At 35.0% G+C, this 22,643-nt stretch overlaps 2 protein-coding genes across 3 annotated transcripts; one reads left to right on the forward strand and one right to left on the reverse strand.

The window, feature by feature from the left end:
* Positions 1-2,233: 2,233 nt before the first annotated feature.
* Positions 2,234-20,923, forward strand: LOC123869563 (acyl-CoA Delta-9 desaturase-like). The gene is made up of 5 exons (XM_045912545.1): positions 2,234-2,394; positions 8,991-9,213; positions 9,674-9,804; positions 18,179-18,384; positions 20,207-20,923. The coding sequence occupies exons 2-5, from the start codon at positions 8,997-8,999 to the stop codon at positions 20,667-20,669; spliced, it is 1,017 nt and encodes a 338-aa protein (XP_045768501.1). The 5' UTR covers positions 2,234-2,394; positions 8,991-8,996; the 3' UTR covers positions 20,670-20,923.
* On the reverse strand, positions 15,097-16,745 carry LOC123869589. Of its 2 annotated transcripts, XM_045912578.1 has the most exons (4): positions 16,447-16,745; positions 16,239-16,408; positions 15,736-15,902; positions 15,097-15,490 (listed from the first exon to the last, which is right to left on the reverse strand). In XM_045912578.1, the coding sequence occupies exons 2-4, from the start codon at positions 16,252-16,254 to the stop codon at positions 15,344-15,346; spliced, it is 330 nt and encodes a 109-aa protein (XP_045768534.1). In that variant the 5' UTR covers positions 16,255-16,408; positions 16,447-16,745; the 3' UTR covers positions 15,097-15,343. The 2 variants fall into 2 exon arrangements, with proteins under 2 accessions (XP_045768534.1, XP_045768533.1); XM_045912577.1 differs by having other exon boundaries at positions 16,239-16,745.
* Positions 20,924-22,643: the final 1,720 nt, after the last annotated feature.

A 22,643-nucleotide genomic window follows, 5' to 3' on the forward strand; every position in this document is an offset into this window, starting at 1 on the left:
TTTGAGGAATTTTGAATATTATTCATTACAAAAATTGCACAAAATAAAATAAAAGTTAGCTGGAAGATGTGCAGTTCTGGAAGTGTTAATCATATTATACTTATTGCGCATCATTTGGAAGGTAGGTACTTAGTCTATTATTTTTTTAGCAACTTATGTAAGTAACTGATTCATAGATATTGAAGCCTCAATAGCTCAACGGTTATAGGAGTGGACTGAATTCCGAAAGGTCGGCGGTTCAAACACCAGCTGTTGCACTATTGACGTACCCACTCCTAAGTCCTAGCACAAGCTTTACGCTTAGTTGGAGGGGAAAGGGGGATGTTAGTCATGATTAAAATGGCTAAAATTCTTTTTTTTTTTAAAAAAAGGTATTGGGTATAGTATGAAACAGGTTGAGATGGCAATCGGGCTATGAGACATACTCCGATTGACCGTATAAGGCGGGGGACGCCCCGAACACCCGCACGTCACCCGCGCTATCCCGCACGGGGTTAGCTTAGCGCGGGAGCTCTGCTCTGGTGTGCGAGGCTTCCCCACCCCGATTGCCATTGCCAAGTATTTAGTAGGTATAGATGTAAAAACAGTTAGTAGTCGTACATATTTATTACAGAAAATTAAATCCATACTAATGTATGATAGGTTAACATGAAAGCACATCCGTTTAACTAAATTTGATAACAGGCAACTTTTGTCGCGGAAATCTATGATATAGTTTTATAAAACCTACTAGAGGATGCCCGCGACTTCGTCCGCGTGGATTTAGGTTTTCGAAGATCCCGTGGGAACTGTTTGATATTCCGGGATAAAAAGTTGCTTTTGTCAATTACAGGGATGCAAGCTACCTCGGACCAAATTTCATACAAATCGATCAAGCGCATGAGTATTTAGGAATCCCGCGGGAACTATTTGTTTTTCCGGGATAAAAAGTAGCCTATGTCCTTCCTCGGAATGTATCCTAAGTCTGTACAAAATTTCATTAAAATCGGTTCAGCGGTTGAGTCGTGAAAGCGTAGCAGACAGACAGACAGACAGACCGACAGACACACTTTCGCATTTATAATATTAGTATGGATAAAGCCGAGTTTGCATTACGAATGTTAGTGGCATGAAATTAGTTTCATTACATTAATTTCATAAGCAATTTCACGTGTAAACGTCCAATTTCGTTCGTATTATTAACGTTTCATTCTCATCCGTTGAAATTAGTTGCGTGACATTAATCTCAACACGCATGAAAGTAATTTCATAGTAATTTGATACAGGTTGTAGCCTGGAGACGGACATTGGATACTTTTTATTTTGAAACGTCTTTGTTTTTTCGGGATAAAGGGTTGGTAGTTCCCACGGGATTTTTTTAAAACCTAAATGAACCCGGATAAAGTCACGGGCATCAGCAAAGTGTTCTAATAAACAACCCTCTCTGTAGCCACGGGTTTCCTCGATTGACATTCAATTTAGATATGTTTTGTATATGACTACAGCTTAGAACAAGTGTACGACAAGTGAAGGTTACAGTAACTAGAAAACTAACTTGGATTATAACTAAGAACACTCTCGATCAAGCCACCTCTCAAACAAAAAAAAACTAAATTAAAATCGGTTCATTAGTTTAGGAGCTACGATGCCACAGACAGATGCACAGATACACAGATCCACACGTCAAACTTATAACACCCCTCTTTTTGGGTCGGGGGTTAATTAAATTGACAAAATGGAATTGGCATAGGTACTTACTTACTTAATAGACGAAAAATTTAAATATTTAGAATTAAATTAAGAAAATTGAATACAATAGGATTTAACGATTTCTAGTAACAGTTACAACAAAAAAATTCTAGTGGGTAGGTATAAGTACTCCATAGGTGCTATACCAATATTAATTAATGTGAAAATGACTTACCGTCAGGTAAGATCAAGGTCTTACTTGTAGCAGAGTTTTAAAAAATTACTGTCTGTCTGTTTGCTAGCTTTTCACGGGCAATCTATGGATTTAATCGATTTTGAGTTTGTATAGGTTACTATTTGTGTCGGGAATTAAAGAGTTCCCACGGGATTTTAAAGAAACCTAATTCCACGTGGACGTGTGTGGGAGTTACTATACCAGCTCAGTCATTTTATTATGCTGTACTTGATCGGGCGGCGCAATGATTTCAATCGACGACTGTAGGTAATCTTCGAGAATCCGACGGGCTACGCGCTACGTATGCCATTCGTAGATAGTAGATAGGACGTCAAACTGTCGCCTGATAAAAAACATAGCAGATATTATATAATCCGCGTTAACAAAATTATGTTTGCAGTCTCTCGAGACGTCTAAGTCCGATCGCAACCCAATAAGTGCTAACTTAATAAACCTCTTCGGTGAATAAGTTGCAGTGCTTTCCCCTTAAGGTGAGTGAAAAGTGTTTATTCCACTTAACCGCGTATCGAAACTTACCCATACAAGTTGGAATTTTGCGGACCTACAGCTATAAGTTAAAGTGAAAAAGTTGATATATTTACTAACAAACTTTGAGTGGATAGTTATTCAACACAAATTCATAAATTTAATAGTGGTCGCTACATTTATTTAGTAACAAGAATTCTATGGAGTCTCGTGATTAAATTATTCTAATCTCCACTTATTTTTTCGATTAAGAAAGTCGATTAAATGAAATAAAAATGCAAATTATGTTAAATTTAGGATGAATACCTACTAAAAAGACTTAGAGAATCCCATGTATTCTGTATCTTTGGTATTTAGTTTCTGATTCTCGGCATATCTGTTATTCAATGTCAAAATAACGGTTACTTTAGGATTATTTATTATTATTATTAATATTGTTTGGCTTTTAATAATTATTAAGATGTCTGTTAAATATTAATTGGAAAATAAAACGTTAAACCGCATACGTAGCTAACTCTTCATGTTCGTACGCACTGCACGAACTTTCGCGTAGCTACGAGTACAAGTTTTTTTTTCAACGGGCTTTCATATGACTTATATACTTTCGTTGCCGAAATGCCCACAGGTTTGTTTAAAATACAGCTAAAAATACCAATATCCATAAAATTTATAGCTACAAGTTAAAATGAAAAAGTTTGTTAAGTAAAATATAAATTATTTATGATTATCTATAAGTATATAAAGTATATTACAGTTTCATTTCAGTTTTACTTACCTAGTTTACACGTGTGGTTTACTACAAAACAAAATTATTTTCAAATTGACGTCTTTAAAAAATAAATACCTATTAGGTACTGAGCTTTGTTAGACAAACGGACAGATACCAGTGTGATTCCATTTTTAAATTTTTTTTTTTAACTTTTGAGTTAAATGTATCTATTCAATCAAATACTTTATCCTAAACTTCTCTTTAGATAGTGGGTTATGCTGATGTTGTCAATATAAATTTAATACTTTATAAAATACTAGATAAAGCCTGCGAGTTTGTATTCTTGGATATAGGTTTTGAAGACTCCCGTGGGAACCCTTTGATTTTCCGGGATAAAAATTAAATGTCGGTTACCAGGATGTCTGTAACAAATAGATTATACCTACCTGCGACTCCATCGACGTGGGTTTAAGTTGTAAAAATCCCAAAAATCTTGTGGAAATTCTTTGATTTCCCGGTGCAAAAATATGTCCCCGGGATGCGGATGGAAGCTATGTCTGTACGAAACGTCAAAATCCGTTTAAAGGGGAAGAACAGCAGACACACATATACTTTCGCATTTATAATATTATTTATAATTTATAATAAAATAATTTATTTATAATATTATTAGTAGGTATATATAACGTTAGTTGATGAATGTAAATTTAATTAAAATGTCAGTAACAGTTCAATACTACGTAACTTACAACTTGGTCATTACCTAGCTACTATATACTATTTTTGGGGCAAACGTGTCAAGGTTATTTGTTGATTACCTACCTATTAAGAGGGGTCTCTCCGTCACTCGCTTCATACAAACGTAGTTCCAATTTCATTTGAATATTAAGCAACCTAAGTCCATGAAATTTTGCAGACATATTCTAGAAACTTATATCTATGTCTGTGGTTTTCCAGCACGCCTAACATGCACCCACGAGAAAATTTTGTCTACGCATTTACTCGTGTTATCTCTATGAATAAACACGAGAAAATGCGAAGGCAAAATTTTGTCGTGGGCGCATGTTAGGCCCTCAGATTTCTGTTAAAATATTCGGTTTCAAAGTTACGCGGTCTTAAAAATTTACATACAAATCTTTGAGCCCATTTAATTTTAAAACTAAATATTTTTAGAAAAATCTAAAACACCACAGATACAGACATTAGTTTCTAGAATATGTCTGCAAAATTTTATGGACTTTGGTTGCTTAATATTCAAATGAAATTGGACCTACGATTGTATAAAGCGAGTGACGGAGAGAGCCCTGTTAAGCAAACGAAAGGAATAATTTGAATTTTGATAATGCACTTATTCTATAGGTATTTTTAAATTGGGTTTAATTTTACAATTTAAATTAAATGTAACCTTCCGAATATATTATTCAAATATATGAAACGCTTAAAATTCTTTTTTATGATCGAGTGTTAGTTTTGACTTATAATAAATATTATTATGGACATAATTCATAGCTATATTTATTATAAGAATAGGAGTGCCTTTTCACTATTATAGATGACAAAAAATAATTGAAATGAAAAGGTTCAAGCCCAATTGAAACTTTAGTAAGTAAAAGATATTTATCTCAAATAAAATTTCAATAAAAGCCCAATTAAAACTGCGTTACTATAAAGCTTGGTTGATATGTAGACAAAAAACATTAAGTTATCTACTCATGCAAAATAATGTGCCTTACAAGTTCTTCACAAGCAAAAGTCAGGTTTAGGGTTGCAAGTGGTCCAAATTCAATATTAGTGACGAGAGTCAACCTCACCTGCACAAGGTGCACCCTGCCAATTTGCAAACGAGGCTCTGACACACCCAGTCCCAATTACGGGCTGTGTTTAAAACCGCACGGCATAATCTTGAAGCTATGTCTGCTTTGGTACTAGAATTCTATCTCGAATCCGCCTGGCTAGCGACCACACCCCAGTCGTAGCCGCAAAGCATCCTGTGCGTTCTGGCTGTGAGCTGGATGACCAGTTTCACCCCTTCCCACCCCCTCGAATGGTGTAATACCTGTGGCCATTGAATTCCTTAACCTGAAGACCACAGTTGCTGCATCATTCTTTAAATTCCTAAAAATCCGTTGAAAGTCTGCGGTAGGTGCTGCGCGGGACAATACACATGCAATAGCAAACTTTTGAATTGTCTGGCAAAATATAAGAACATATTATAGAACTACCGAAACTGGCTGGCTTCTAAGAAGACATCTTCTTATAGTTCCCCAAGTAACAAATTAGGTATACGTATAAAATTCAGCTATTATAATATTATAACGTAAGTAGGTATATTTACTATTTATTAAAGTTAAAGCCTGTCTGGTAGAGGGTTGCTACGATACTGTCTGGCAATGCATGACGTGATTTCTAATACTATTCCGAAGAAAATATAAAAAAATTAGACGTCTTTATAGTTCTTTGATGAAAGTGGGTACTAATCTTACTCACTTTAGTTACCTATTATCTGCCAAAACCACGATGAGTGATGCAAATTTCATAGTCTCAGATCGTTCCTACCTGTTTTAGGGATTAATGCGCAGAAAACTTTCAGCTTTTATAAAGATTAGGATATACTTATAATTTTGATATATGACAAACAGTGTTAAGAAAAAGCGTCAAGTGATTTGAGTAATTTATTAAGTTAAATTAATCAACGGTTTTAGTAACACAAACAGTGTTTAAGTGTTACTTAAACACTGTTTGTGTTACTAAAACCGCAAGCACAGTCTCAGTGATTGATGTTCTCTATATCTACTGTATAAATTAGTAATACCTACTAACACATAGGCACATAAATAATATTTACATTTGATTTACATTTTTATTTACAATTGATTTTACTTTACGCCGGTTGTTAAGTATTAGCACACATTAATATAATAGACTAGCTGATTCCCGCGACTTCGTTCGCGTGGATGTAGTTTTTTAAAAATCCCGTGGGAACTCTTTGATTTTCCAGGATAAAAAGTAGCTTATGTGCTAATCCAGAGTATAATCTATCTCCATTCTAAATTTCAGCCCAATCTGTCCAGTAGTTTTAGCGTGAAGGAGTAACAAACATACACACACACACACACATACAAACTTTCCCCTTTATAATATTAGTGTAATTACAGATACAATTTTTGTTCGTAATAACGTATAGATAGGTATATGTATTTATAATTTATATCCAAATTGGTAACAGCAAGATGCCAAAAACTAATCATAAAATAATATGTTATCCTATGTTGTCTGTGTATCTAATTTCCAATTAAAATAACGGAACGTTGTAAATTTTATATATATTTATATAATTATAGGCTATAAGTTTATAGATTGAAGTAAAAATATGAGAATGGTAGATTTAGTACCAAGAAAAAAAACAAATACTTAATAAAATAAAAACATTTATTAAAAAGTCGAATCTACGTTTTTAACGCTAATTAGAATATCGTTGAATCTATCTGATAATACCACCATCTTCCTGCTCCAAAATCAGTTTAATCAGTATGTCTACCAATTATCTAAATAGGTACTCGTCCACACAAATTCAACAAGTTTATAGTACCATAAGTTTTTTTTTTTTTTAATAAAGAAAATATTACAATAAAACTTAAAGCCAGCCTTATCTAATTACAATACAAATCATGCCCGCGTGGAATGGTGCCCAGAATACTGGCTGCATTTCCACGCTGGACAGCCAGGCTGATCCGTTGCGCAAAAAATCAGCCAGTCCTTCTGTCACACGATGAGGCTATTAAAGTTACACTAGAAGCAAAATTTTAGTTCTTTCCAATCATGTTAACAAATGAAGAATAAGACCTAAAATACCTACACATTAACGTAAAATTACATAAATATCAAAATAGTTACATGAAAGTAAATAAATAAATCTGAATCTGAATCTGAATCTAGGTAGGTAGGTAGCTATTTATATTATATTTGAAGTCATGGTTCGGTACCTGACTGTCAAAAGAAACATAGGTAAATATTAAATACCATAATGAGCGACCTCCAATAGGTATTAGATTTTCTTTAATTTATGCAAGTTTTTTTGTATGTTCGTCAATAATATTTACATGGATATGTTATGTGTGGCATTGCCGTAATGTAAGAACAAATAAATGAAACAAAAGGTCAAGTTTGTTCCCCGTTATCACTCCATTGATAGCAAATTGCAGTGATCATTGTTGATTGTCCATTTGTGATCACGCCACCTCGGTCAATAGAGGCAAACATACTATAAGCATTACATAATAATCTATGTATAATCCATTACCACTTTTTTTTCTCTCGTCTGGCTTTACAATGATTAGCCAATGTCAAGTTTGTAGTTATTTGTAACAAGTTAGTTAAACTATACAAGTATTGTTCCGGCGCTCGCCGACATACGCACGGCACCCCCTTAGAGCGCTTTCCAGTCAGTTTTAACAAAAAAAAAACACTCCAAAAAGGCAGAGCACGCCCGCCAGCTAACACCAACATAGACGAAATCCCCTTTACCACTTAATAGCGGCTACTTTCGTTAAAATAATTTTTAGGATTCCGTACGCGAAGGACGGACGGACAGTCACAGCGGAGTTATAGTAATAGAAAGAAAGAAAGAAAATGCATTTATTTGTTGTTGGTGTCACAGATAAAAACAAAGCATACAAATGTACATTTTCATTTGTCACACCACCCCAAATGGGCGTACAGCTCAGCATTAATTGTCTTGCATGCTTTAACATGCGTTAAAACGCTTAAAATGCAGGACGCGGATTTCCAGCTGTGATTCGTGTGACAGTCACAACAATAGGGTCACTATTACTAGACTCCACTATCCGTCCCTCCGTCTGTCTGTCTGTCTGTCAGCGGGCTGTATCTCGCCAACCATAATAAGTAGACACCTGAAATTTTCACAGAATGTGTATTTCTATTGCCACTATAACACCAAAATACTAAACATTTCAAAATTACTACCCTGAAAATTAAAACAAAATTCATGGCGTGTTATTTCTTGTACGTTCGAAACCCTTTCTGTGTGAGTCCGATTCGCACTTGGCTGATTTTTTATTATTTCTTTGTTAAATCCATACTTACTTATAAATATGACAGTGTCTGTCTGTCTGCTACCTTTTCGAGATCTTTATCAATAAAATTTTGACTAAACATGTGGTCCTTCGAGCCGAATAAAACAAACAATAAGGTTATCCGATAGGTAAGATTTATTAGGTACCAGTAAATTTGACAGTACTGTTGAATATTTGACTAAAAAAGTGTTTACATTTCAAATTTCGAAAAATGTACCTACTCAATTTCTAAAATGCATGCCATAGTCTCACTAATGAAATTCTATCGACTAATGAATGTGGTTGTCCTTTTTCATTAGTTGTTAGACAATGCATTTGGAAGTTGGCTAAAACTGTAATGAATTCTATTTACTGGATGAATTTTATTAGTCGTTATGCCTTGACTTTTGTCTAAAATCACTCGCAAATAGCGTTGTGGTTCACAAGCAAGTCTGGACTCCGGACTATAAGAGCTGATGGAATAATTTTTAATAATAATTTTCCGAAAAAGCTTTGATTGAAGCGGTGAAGAACAAATAAAATTAAAACGTCACTCAACTAGCAATTTGACGTGAACATCACGTACATTAATAAAGTTAAATGGTACCAAAAGCAATTTGAGTCAACTTTATTAAACTCATTAAAGTATGAATTTTACGCTGGAAAAAGACAGAATTGTTGTCAATATTCTTCAATCAAATATAATATAGGTACCTTATTAATTGCTTGGTAATAATAATGCACATAACCCCGAAAAGTAAGCGCGTGCCCGCGATCGAACCCCCATCTTTCAAATATTTATAATTATTTGTAATTCTAGAGCAAAATGCCTCCTCAAGGTCAGCAGCAAGGGTCATGGGTTCTATACGAATCGGATTTGAACAAAGACGCCACGCCGCCACCCCTCGTCCCGCCCTCTGCTGAGAAACGAGAATGGAAGATAGTTTGGAGGAATGTCACACTCTTCGTGCTGCTCCATTTGGGAGGAGTTTATGGAGCCTACCTGTTTCTGACACAAGCGATGTGGGCTACACGTATATTCAGTGAGTATTTTTCTTAAACTTTATGAAGGATTAATAAAATAATTTCCAAAAAGCAAAGTACAAGGGCTTTGCCCGTAAGTTGCCGTGTAGAAACCGTATAGAAGGTATTTTACCGTATATAAGATGCCGTATAGAAGGTACTCTGAAAGGTAGAGACCTGCCTGTCAAAGTACCTTTAAATTTTCCTTTGATTTTCCATGGAAAAATACTTATTTATTTATAGCCAAATGCACAAATACCAATCTCTATAGATATAGTTTAAAAAATGACAAACTTTCACAAGAATTTTCATCGGGCCTTCAGTATAGGGTTTTCAATATAGGGCCTTATTAAAATTATCATAATCCGTCGGGCGTGAACAATCATTTTTTAAACTATGAACCTAACAAATGTTTTTACACGTGTATGAAAAAAAACTTCGTTTACACATTGAAAAATAACTTACTTTTATTTTTTGCAGCGGTCATGCTTTACCTGGCATCTGGTCTCGGTATTACGGCGGGTGCCCACAGACTCTGGGCTCACAAATCCTACAAAGCGAAATTACCACTACGTATATTACTCACAGTGTTCAACACTATCGCATTTCAGGTATACATTTCTTTTTCTTTAAAAAAAAAAGAATGTTAGCCATGCTAATCATGACTAATATTCCCCTTTCCCCTCCAATTAAGCGTAAAGCTTATGCCAGGAATGGGTACGACAATAGTGCAACGGGTGGGGTTTGAACCGCTGACCTTTCGGAATTCAATCCGCTCCTTAACCGTTGAGCTATTTAGGCTCTTTTTGAAGTGAAAACTTCTTTTGGCGCGTTGGGCGATTTCAGGATGGCCACAGTTTGCCACGACACCACTGGCCCAGCGTGGATTGGCACACTTCAAACACCTTTGAGTTCATTATGAGAACTTTCAGGCACACAGGTTTTCTGACGATGTTTTCCTTCACCGATAAAGCAAGTGATATTTTATTGCTTACCTCAGACGCACATAACTTTGGAAAGTAATTAGAGGTGCGTGTCATAGATGTCGACCTCCCGTCTTATGGGACGGTCTTATTAATAACTAGCTGATGCCCGCAGCTTCGCCCGCGTGGATTGGTCAGATCCCCTGCAGCATCAGGATTGAGGAGTTGGACTCCAATTTTTTTATGAAACAATGTCGCAAAGTTCCTCTATCGATTGAAAAAGAAATGACGCAAATCGGTTCAGAAATCTCGGAGATTTCGGTGTACATAGGTAGAAAAACACAACTCCCTTTTTGAAAGTCGGTTAAAAAAGTAGCCTATGTTACTCCCTGGTCAATTCTCTACTTGTCTGTGAAAATCCCGTCAAAATCGGTTCAGCCGTTCCCAAGATTAGCCTTTTCAAACAGACAGACAGACAGACAGACAGACAGACAAAAATTTTAAAAACGTGTGATTCAGTTATAGTATCGTTCAAATAACCTTATGACCTTAATATGCGGTAGTTATTTCGAAATTACAGACAGACACTCCAATTTTATTTATTAGTATAGATAGGCTATCACGGCTTTTCAGGTTTATTTCACGTATACAATATACATCAATAAAATGGAAGCTGTTTATTTAAAAGAAGTTTCCCTAGCGCGCTCCTCAGTGCTCTTCATACAAACGCAGTTTGATCTATCCAATTAATGACATTGTTCAAAGAGATACATTCTAGAAACAAATATCTGTGTCTGCGGATTGCCAGATTTAGCTAAAATATGTAGTTCCAAGTCCAGCCAGTGTGGCTGAAATATTTGTATGTAATCTAAAAAGTATCTTTGGGTCCGTGCTTTAAAGCTACTCATTTTTACAGAAATCCGTAAGATCACAGCAACAGCTGACATTAAAATAAATAAAAAGAAAAGTTCTGACTCACTCACTGGTTGACTTATCAACGCTTAAATCCTAGAACATAGAAAGCTGAAATTTTGTATAAAAGTACCCTTTGCAATATAGACATGGAATTAAATTTTAATTTCAGTCACTCTTGTAAACAAAAATAAAAGTTCCGACTCACTCACGGTTGACTTGTCAACGACATAAAAAGCTGAAATTTTGTACAAAGGCTCCGTGTGAAATATAGTCAAGGAAATCAATTTCAATTTCAGTCACTCTTGTGAGAATTTCAAAATTCTTTTCGCGGACTGTCGCTAGTATTTTAAATTTTTCATTTACTTCCTCACGTAACCTCTGGTTATGACATGTAGGTCATGTAGACATTATATCAAATTAATTAATTGCTACTTATCATCAAGTTTAGTTTGTCTTAATATAATTGAGGTCAGGTCTAGCACGGTTTTATCAGGTGCACTGATATGGCAGCGAAATCACGAAATACTAACATTGCTCTATTGAACTTCCAAGTCCAACCCGATACGTTTATCGGTAACCCAGCGGAGATTTTATTATTATTATCATACTTGTAATAATGTGATAGCCGCGTGATTTCACACGTTTATTGGCAAATATGAGATAAGCCTTGCGATTTCCAGTGGAAGTGTAATTAAATATCTCATTAAAGTTAATTCCCAAAGGCTGTTTTACGCCGGAGCAACTTAATGCGACAATATGATTCAATTCAATTTATTTATTTATTTGCTGATACAGGTCATCAAGTTACAGGTAATCAAATAGAAACATTGAGTTTGCGGTCTTAAGACGCATGTTTGAGGATTGTGTGGCTTAAATTGGATAACGCATGTCAATCCATTGCTATCGTTGAACAATGTTGACCCACGTTAGTAATTGGATTGGTGACCAACTTTGGAGGTCCGAATTTGGGCTTTTTCTTGTACGTAACTTTGAGAACACGTCGATCCCGATTATTATCACTAACATTAATTAATAATAACTGTAAATTCCAAAGAGTCGCGTTCTTTTAGATGAGTTGTATGCGGAACTCATAATAGGCTCTGGGAATCCACTATATTACCTATCACAATAAAAATCCTACTATTATATTTTGATTAATGGATAGGGGGTCATGACCCTCAGCAATGAGTAATACAACACAGAGAGAGAGAGAGAGAAAGAGAGAAAGTAAGAGAGACAGAGAGACAGAGAGAGATACAGAGAGAGAGGGAGACAGAGAGAGAGAGGCAGGCAGAGAGAGAGAGAAGCAATATCAACATTAACAGCAGCAGCCTGTCTATGTCAAGATAACATGTTGCGTGCTGTAGAGTTGGAATATTAGGTATGGTATGACAGTCGGGTGGCAATTTCTTGATACATCTTACATTATTGTAGCAAGCACGATATAGCCCTGTGGCATGCGTCGATGTCGCATTGTGTTGCTCTGGCGTGTAACAGCCTTAACGCATAGGTATTGAAATAATTTAAAAATTAAGGTGTTAAGCGGAGTGGTTACATGCATTTATTGCTGATATTATTGCTGAAAAAATAACACCCACAAAAATGATCGCCACCCAAGTTATCGACGCATGAATAGAGGAAATGGACCGAATATGGGATACTTAAACAAATTCTTAAAAAAATCCGCACAACAGTTTTATTTTAATCAGTCTCATGAGTTAGAATTAATTGCAGTCATAATCACTCTTGAAAAATAATAAAATAAAATAAATAAATATTAAACACTTTCCGCAATATTTTACTCTCATTTATTTATTTTTCACATTTTACCCAATTTTTAACAACAAACAATAAAATAACAAAAACAACAGAAAAAATAACAGAAACACAGAAAGAAATATTAATTATTAAAATAAATCAACAACAAGTGTAAATTAAAAATTTATAACACCCCGACGATCCAAAGTATCTGAGTTTTCCAAAACATCATTTTGAAATAAATAATTATGTATTTAGGCAACGTCCATCTTGACAGCTTGACATTTGTCTATTGACATAATATTATGAACCTAACGGTTATCTAACCTTCTTTTCTACAAGAAAACTAGAAAAGAGCTGATAACTCTTAAACGGCTGAACCAATTTTTTTAAATTATAGCTAAGAACACTCTCGATCAAACCACCTTTCAAACAAAAAAAACTAAATTAAAATCGGTTCATTCGTTTAGGCGCTACGATGCCACAGACAGATACACAGATACACAGACACACAGATACACACGTCAAACTTATAACACCCCTCTTTTTGGGTCGGGGGTTAAAAATCGGTTGATGAGTCAGTCAGTCCGACTTACGATTTTTCATAAGTATACTTACCTACTTGCTTATACTCACAGCTTCGTCCGCGTGGACTACACAATTTTCAACTTCAATTTTCACCCCTCTAGGGGTTGAATATTCAAAAATCCTTTCTTAGTCCGTTGATAGATGATGCAGTCAGTCAGTCTTTTTTCCTTTATATATTTAGATGAGCAATAACCGATTCTATTGAACATAATAATTGTTATCAGTTTCACCTTCAAGCCTCAGTAACTTGAGGCATGCTTCCGGTCAATGTCAATGTCAAGTCTTATCGAAATTATGATTGTTTACATAATAATAATATTTAAGATACACAATTATGAAGATATCCTTTTGACTCCAGGGATATTCCACAGACCTACAACCTCAGTGTCTGTGAACTGGCAGGTGACTTAGTTTTTACCATCGATGTATATGGATGGGCCCTTCGAAGATAAAAAACGCGATGAAAAGATAAAATATCGATGGTTTTTACAAATAGGCAGGTAGAAGTACCTATTGTGTAGCTAGGTACCAATCTACCTTGAGTCAAGAGACTAATGTCAGAGTGAACTAGGGCTGCAAGGGAACTCTCAGTTTGATTCTGAATTTTCAATCTATCTGTAATCTGTCGATAAGTTTAGTAGTCAGTATTTCTTATTTTGTCCTTTCTATTTTCCAGTAAATACGATTCACGAGCATTCAACATTCATAATAGCAAATGCGAAAGTGTGTCCGTCTGTCAATCCGTCTGCTAACTTTTCACGGTCCATCTGTTTAACTGTTTTTGGCAAAATTTGGTCAGTACAAATTTGTTTGCATCCGAGGGAATGACTTATGCTACTTTTTGTCTCGGAAAATCAAAGAGTTTCTACGGGACCCTTAAGGTGGTTTGATACGGTCAGCTAGGCACATCAGCGCTACTAGATGGCGTTTATTGTGTAATTAGACTTATTTTATTTTTTTATGAATGAAAATGTGCATATTTTTTTATGTTAATATAGTTCCCGATTGTAGCATTATATTTTTAATATATCCATCTACGTTTGAGATGTATTTTAATTTTCAAAATATTTTAATTTGTACTGATAATCACGCGGTGGTAGCAGCAGAATTTTTCACGCACACATTCACAAGTTTGTTGAATACAAAGGTGTTTACTAATTTCGACTCATCAGAGAAAGACTCGCTGGACTGATGGTTCAGACTCTAGGCACAACGTCTACAAGTATCGGGTTCTATTCCATGACTTGACTATTGCTTTTTTTCCTTTATTTATTTATTTTTTTAAATTATATTATAAATAATATAAACATTTTTATACCTAGCTATATTTTTTGTGACGTTTTATACTGTACTAGCTTTTGCTAGCGACTTCTTGTGTGGAGTTAGGTTTTTATTATTAGATAGAGAAGAGCCATACAAGTCCTCGAAAGCATGCAAAATGCAGTTGTGACGTGATTGAATGACAAACCAACAAACAAACACACTATCGCATTTATTACATATTTTTATATGATTATAGGATTATTAAAAGTAGAGACATTTTTCAAATTTTATTTATTTGTAATAATACATACTTTATTCTGACCATCTAAAATCTAAATTATTAAAACAATGAACCTAAAACTAAAAACCTTAAAAAATATAATATAATAACTAAAATAAATTATTAAAAGAAGTCCCTTTAGGCAAGGTTCCAAAGATACTGACATCGTTCCCCCTTTGAATGGCTAGACTAATTTTCTTTGTCCGAGGTAGCTGCCAGCTCTTCAGTCTCCTGTGATGTCGACTAACCTTTTTCATATTTCCCTAAAAAGGCTTGAAGCGCTAGGACCCCAGGGACCAAGGGTCTCGACACCGAATGGGACAGTAAAATTGACCAAAATTGATTTTATTTACACAATGAAATGTCTAAGCAAGTTTGATTATTGCAGACTCTCTGAAGTACTACTTCAGTCAATACACAATTTTAAAAAAAATTAACTAGTTTTGGTATCATGTTACCGATAAAAACTTCATCACGTTCTATTTCTAAAATAGTGATGTCGTAAGTTGGAGAAATATATCCAACAAAGTAGCATTTGTTCATTTTTGTAACCCGCAGCTGGCCCTGGATCTGAAATAAAAAATATTATTATTATTTGTACCTATGAAAATAGAAACCTATGAAAATGAAAATAATATAATTAATGCGAAAGTTTGTATGTGTGTGTGTATGGAGATAGCTCATACCCGGGAACACAGGCTACTTTTTATCCCGGAAAATTACAAATATCCCGCGGGAATGAAAAACCTTGATCCACGCGGACGAAGTCGCGGGCATCATCTAGTTACTGATAAAAAAAGTATTTTGGTACTAACCTGATAATAGAAATAGTCTTTTTTATTCATTTGTAACCTCCCAGTACTATCAATGTAGAGAGGAAAATTTTTACGATCTTTTGCAGCAGAAAACATATCTTGACTGTTGCGAGCCAATGAGGGAAAACATTTTATTTCCAAAATTGATTTTTCTTCTTCTATAATCCCTGAAATCAATAAACAGATGTGTTTAGAATATAAGGATATATTCAAAAACAATGATTTGTAATCAACTAGTACAAACAACCAATTATTTATATATAAGTACCTATGTATTATGGATCAATTACTATTATTTGATTATTCATGTTCCACTACACAAAACTTGCTACACTCACTAGGTATGACTGCAAATAAGAGGTTATGTTTTCAAAAAATTATAGCAGATAACTAGATATCAATTATAGCAAAATATTTATGATGTAAGCATTGTAAATACCTAATAATAATTCCATTTCGAATAAGTATTTGAAGTGCAATTATTATTAGGTTCGTGTACTTACCTTTTGCTTTCTCCATGATATCTTTTCATTTGTCCAAGAACTCGTTTGCGACTTTTCCGGGGGCCAGAGTATTGGTGATTCAGATAATCTTTGCGTGAAGTTCGTGGCTCCATAATTATTTTTGTTACATGAACAAGCAACAATACAGTAAAAATACTCAAACTTTATCACTTGTTTATCACAAACACAGAACACTAGAGGTACCTACCACCGCGTCGCGCAATTCACAATAAGAGGGTTACCATCTCTAAATAGTTTTTGCCTAGATATTGAATAATGCGCGGTGCGCCATACACCCCGAACTTTTTTTTTTAATTTTTATTTTAATTATTTTAATAACTACGATGCATTATAAATACCTCAGTATGATTTTAAGGCTATATTAATGAAATAATAGTAATAAAAGTATATAAGTTGACGTAAAATTTGGTTTCGGTAAAATCGATCAAAAAGTTTTACAACTACTTTATGCTACTAAAAGCAAGTATATTTATCACTAGATGATGCCCGCGACTTCGTCCGCGTGGATTCAGGTTTTTGAAATCCCGTGGGAACTCTTTGATTTTCCGGGATAAAAGTAGCCTATGTACTAATCCTGGATATTATCTATCTCCATTCCAAATTTCAGCCAAATCCGTCCAGTAGTTTTTGCGTGAAGGAGTAACAAACATACACACACACACACACACACACAGACACACATACAAACTTTCGCCTTTATAATATTAGTGTGATAGTGTGATAATAATAGGCTTATTATATTACTGCGTTATAGTGCATGATTTCAAACTTTTAGGGAATTTTTCCCTAAAATCTTAGGAAATTCTTACGTTTGGCATCACCTGACCGGGACGCATCGAAAGCTAATAATGAAGCTAATAGGTTTAATTTTGCGTCAAACGCAAAACGAAGAGCGGCAACAGCGCTTGCCAACTTACTATCAGCGAACTGGCAACGCAGCATCTACTTCCACGAAAGCAGCGAAAACGCACACTACTAAAACGTATGTAGCGTACGACACTATCGCCTTCTACTCATACATTGACAAAAATTAGTAAAAATTTCGATCTCATTTAGCTATTAATCTATTGTTTTCTTCAGATAAATATATTTTAGCGCAAATAAAGATCTGAATAAGAGCCAACTGATGTGATTTCAGTATGAAATTATGCCCTAGATGTCCATAAATGGAAAAATAAATTAGTATGGAAATCGAACCACCTTAACAAACATAATCCATGTGGACGAAGTTGCGGGCATCATTTGATACAGAGTTAGCTTACATTCTGGAGATGGGCGTAGGTTACTTTTTATCCTGGGAAATCAAATAATTTCCACGGGAATTAAAAAACTAATTCTGCGCGTTACGCGCAGCGCGTACGAAGTCGCGTGTTTAACCTAGTACTACTACCTACCAGTTTATATACTTTTTAAATTAATTTATTCCAAACAACAAGTATCATAAGAAGTAATTTCTTCACGCGCTTGACGGCTTAGCCAGAAATAAAACAATATCAGCGTCATCTCAGACGCGGTCATAAGTCCAAGCAGTGTTTCCAATCATTTTCAATGTAAGATCTTATCAATACGACGCGTCTTAATTTTTTACTCGCAAAAAATACTTATTTTTGTACAAAGTTATTATGCTGATGCAATCTAGCAGTAGTTATACAGAGTTGAGTATGTACAATGTACATATTGTAATGATTTTGCCAAGCTTTATATGCTAGGAATATTATAATAGGTACGACAATAGGCAATGGTTATATACCTAGATATAGTCTGCTCTCCGAAGTAGGTTATGAGTAGAACCCTCTTTATATTATTCGGTAACCTTTAGATTAGTTGTTGGTTTCATTAATCGTGGTCCAAATTCCCCAAGAAACATCAATGATTTATATTGTTCTCATGAAATGATATGGGTGCTTCTATTTTATCAGGACTCAGTACTTGATTGGGCACGGGACCATCGAATGCACCACAAGTATTCTGAAACCGATGCAGATCCTCACAACGCAACACGGGGTTTCTTCTTCTCCCATGTCGGCTGGCTTTTGGTGAGGAAACACCCTGAGATCAAAGCGAAAGGACACACCATTGATATGAACGATTTGTGGGCTGATCCAGTACTCCGATTCCAGAAAAAGTTAGTACCCTTTCTTTTTTTATTCAGATAAGTACATGTTAGCACGACTTGGTGGTAATGATGATGCAGTCTAAGCTGGACTATGGATATTAGTCCTTGATAAAATACTTGAAAATCAAATGTAAATATTGTAAAGTTATAAAATGGAATTAACTCGTTAGCAAGGATTTTCAGTTCACTTGCATTTAGGGATTGCAATGCTGGATCCGCAATCCAGCAATCCAGCTGGATCCAGCACGTTTTTGGGGCTTGCTGGATCCAGCATCTGACGCTGGATCCAGCGGTGCGGATCCGCAATCAGCTAAAAACAAGTAACTAACTTTCTTTTCGCGCAAAAACCATAGAATGTCTTTCAGAAAAGTAAAAGAGAACTGTAACAGAAATGATTGGATTGTCAAGTCTGAAATTATATTATAACTTCAGCTTCTGAAGACTGAGAAACTGAGAACCCTACAAAGTTAGTAAAACAAGTACCTATGAATAGCTATTACAGATTAATGATGTGTATAAGAGAAGTTACTGTAAAAAGAAAGCAAGGTACGTTTTTGGGTTCAATGTTTTCGTTCTGGAAATTATTTTGACCTGCAGAACAAACCCCTTGGAGATCATAGTTGACAGTGAAGTATTAAAAGTTGATTGTGGAAGCGGATCCATCGCAAACCACGTCAGTGAATAAAATAAAAAAATTGAGTGAAGCACAACAAACCAACAAACACGCGCTTTGTGTGCTGCGTTACATTACTCAATCGTTACAATAATGAGGAAATTTTGCATCGTATTGTTACTAACTTGTTATGTAAAATGGATCTGCAAGTACGTCAATCAGAATCGCTCATCACAGTGGTTGAACTCAGCAGAACCCGGCCAAATCCTGTCCCAAGCGAAAGTTGACTCAGAAAAAGCTATTTTTGAGTGTTTGGTGGACCAGTATACATTACAGCATACACTACAGCTTCCTAAGATCTAGCCAGACGATTACTACAGATATCTATCTATTGTCAAAAATTGCAAACCTCGATAGAAAAGCTAGCCGCTAAACAACTGAGACTGGTCAATAATGCTCTAGTCCATTGCTGCTTCAGGATAACGCTAGACCTTATATATTACGACAGACGATCGCTAAATTAAGGAGCTATGATTGGAAACACCTTCCATACTCCCCGAACCTTGCTCCAACAAACACTTTTTTGGAACTTACACAATTTCTGGCAAGGAAAAAAATTCAATTTCAATTCAGTTCAAAGGTTCTATTGCCTCTAAAGGTGTTATTGATTCTCGCTTCCACAATTTTTTTAGCAATGAAATCAATGAATTACCTATAAAATGGCGATAGTGTATAGATAATGAATGGTACATACTTCGGTTGATTATATACATACTTAATTTCATTAAAAAAAGTTTTTTTGCCATATAAAACGCTTTTTTCATAGATAAGAACCTCATATTATAACTACAAACAAATATAGGTAGTTAGTTATTAAAGTTTATACGGTTAAAACGAAAAAAAATGTCGCATTTCTTTGAAAAATCAATAAGTGCTGGATCCGCGCTGGATCCAGCTGGATTTGCTTCAATCCAGCAAAAATCCAGCTGGATTGAAAATGCCGCTGGATTGCAATCCCTACTTGCATTTATTTTTATTGTGTTCTACTCGTTGAATTATCCAAACATGTGTCAAAGATTTAAAATGATTATTAGTGAGCTTCATTTTTAAGTATTTCCTCTCATAAAATGTGAAAGAGTAGTTTTGTGAATATCTTCGTTACTTATATATTTGCTATTTCAAATATAGTAAAATCATTACTGTCTTTTTCCTTTACAGATACTACCTGATTCTTATGCCTTTGGCTTGCTTCGTGCTACCGACATACATACCGACCTTGTGGGGGGAATCATTATGGAATGCTTACTTCGTGAGCGCAATCTTCCGCTACGTTTACGTTTTAAACGTCACGTGGTTAGTCAATTCAGCCGCGCACAAATGGGGTGACAAGCCCTACGATAAACACATCAATCCCGTAGAAACCAAACCAGTATCATTAGTGGTATTAGGAGAAGGCTTCCACAATTACCATCATACGTTTCCATGGGACTACAAGACCGCCGAACTGGGCCACTACTCGCTGAATCTCTCGAAGCTGTTCATTGACACGATGGCGAAAATAGGTTGGGCTTACGATCTTAAAACTGTCTCAGCTGACGTCATCGAGAAGAGAGTGAAGAGGACGGGCGACGGAACCCATCCAGAATGGGGTCATGAAGAATCACATGAACACTCACAATAGAGTTTTGTCAAAATTTATTCTAAAGCTGAACGCCAAATTGTGAAGGAAGGGTTAATCCTATAAATATATTGTGCATTAAGCTAATCATTTTATAGATATTATTAGCCGTTGACTGTGAAGGATTATGTGATATATTTAAGTAATTTTAAGATTTCATTGTTATTTATTAAATATTTATATAGAAGTTAGATAAAAATAAATGAGAATTTAAATTAGATAGCTGTATACCTAGAAATATATGTATTATTAGTGAATACATACTTTTATTTATCTACTTTTCATACACTTTCATGTTGAAACCACAATTTTTGTATCAAAGAATAAAATTACGTATTCTGAACAATCATTTAATATAACAAGCCATTGTTAAGTAGAATGTACATGAAAACAACATTTCGATACAAAAGCAAGGCTTCCATTGATTTCAACACGGCAAAACAGAAATGTAAAAAGGGAATAATATTTATTATTATTCACTTTCTATGTATTAAAGAAATAATTGAATTACAATACTTATAAGATAAATTATAAATACTTATCATTTGTATTGCATGCAAGACATTGCAACGCATGTTGTAAAAATTAACTTTGAGTGTTTGTAATTTGTACCCTATGCGTTCGCGCATCGTTCATCCGATTCAGTTGAAACTTGGTACTTACAGATTGTTGTTGAATTATGTATGAACAAAGAAAGGATTATTAGGAACTTCAACGGGATACTTAAAACACCAAATCCAAGCTAACTAAGTCTTGGGAATAGTTGTCAATAAAATGTCTATAATTTCACTTGAAACTTCGAGTAGGGTTATCTTCGAATCTCGAAACCTGAGATTATCTCCAGTATACTCGAAAACTCAAGAAGAAACTTTTCGTCGCACGAGGCGAAGGCGCAAAGATGCAAAGCCGGATAGCTTGCATTTATCAATAGTAGGTAAGTTTATCAGCCAGTGACATCCAATATAAAACACAGAATTAATAATAATAAATGCCTTATTATTAGAATTTCTGTGCTTACGATCAAGAGTTTTGCCTATAAGGAGCTTTGATAGCAGTCAGAGTCGACAGAAGTTGACACGTCTGATGCGACTGAATCTTTCAGTATTCAGTAGAATTGGTGTTTCATCAATATTATGTATACCTATAGAAGGCAACCACTAACCAGTGGTCGATTTATTCATCTTGATCAAACCATTCCCGGCTCACTACTGAGCACGGGTCTTCTGTCAGAATAAGAAGGGTTTAGGGCTTTAGTCTACCACGCTGGCCAAGTGCGGATTGGCAGACTTCACGCACCTTTGAGAACTCTCTATGCAGGTTTCCTTACTATGTTTTTCTTCACCGTACCTGAGTTTACATTACGGCATGAAATTAGTTTCATGGTATTAATTTCATAAGCAATAAATTTCACGTGTAAAATTTCGTGCGTATTGAAATTATATAGTTTCTAAACATGCATGAAAGTAATTTCATAGCAAATAGTATGTAGGTAATTAATTTAAAACGCATATAGATAACTCCGAAAAATTAGAGAAATCCAACGTCTTAACTACTAGGTTTTCATCGCTTCCTTTTTATTTTCATATGAAAAATATTTTCCGACTCAGAAGCTGTCTGAAAGTACCTTTATGATACAGCAATTTCAATTAGGGTGGACTGTGGGCTCGCTATGGTTGCTATCAATTTTAGCGCTTGTTTGGATACAGTCAATTACATTACTTTTATCTCTATGGTGTTCTTAAGAAAAACACGATATTTGATTCACATTTATCAATAAAATGAAATGATAATTTGTTTTTAGAAAATAAATGAAAAGAATTCTTTTAAAAAAATGGGTTGTTTGACAATTATACCTATAACTTGTGTCGATTTTGTTGTCCTCGTTTAGAAAAGTACGTTGGTTTGAACGTAAAGTAAGTTGGAAAAACTTGTATGTCAGGTATCCATTCACATTACCTTGAGATAGATTTTAAAATA

Source organism: Maniola jurtina, chromosome 11 (assembly GCF_905333055.1).
Source record: "Maniola jurtina chromosome 11, ilManJurt1.1, whole genome shotgun sequence".
Taxonomy (NCBI): domain Eukaryota; kingdom Metazoa; phylum Arthropoda; class Insecta; order Lepidoptera; family Nymphalidae; genus Maniola; species Maniola jurtina.

Coding starts and splice junctions, on each gene's coding strand:
- LOC123869563 (XM_045912545.1), top strand. CDS start 8,997: ATGCCTCCTCAAGGTCAGCAGCAAGGGTCATGGGTTCTATACGAATCG. Junction 9,214..9,673: donor GTGGGCTACACGTATATTCA/GTGAGTATTTTT, acceptor TATTTTTTGCAG/CGGTCATGCTTTACCTGGCA. Junction 9,805..18,178: donor TCAACACTATCGCATTTCAG/GTATACATTTCT, acceptor CTATTTTATCAG/GACTCAGTACTTGATTGGGC.
- LOC123869589 (XM_045912578.1), bottom strand. Junction 15,491..15,735: donor AAGACTATTTCTATTATCAG/GTTAGTACCAAA, acceptor TTTTTATTTCAG/ATCCAGGGCCAGCTGCGGGT.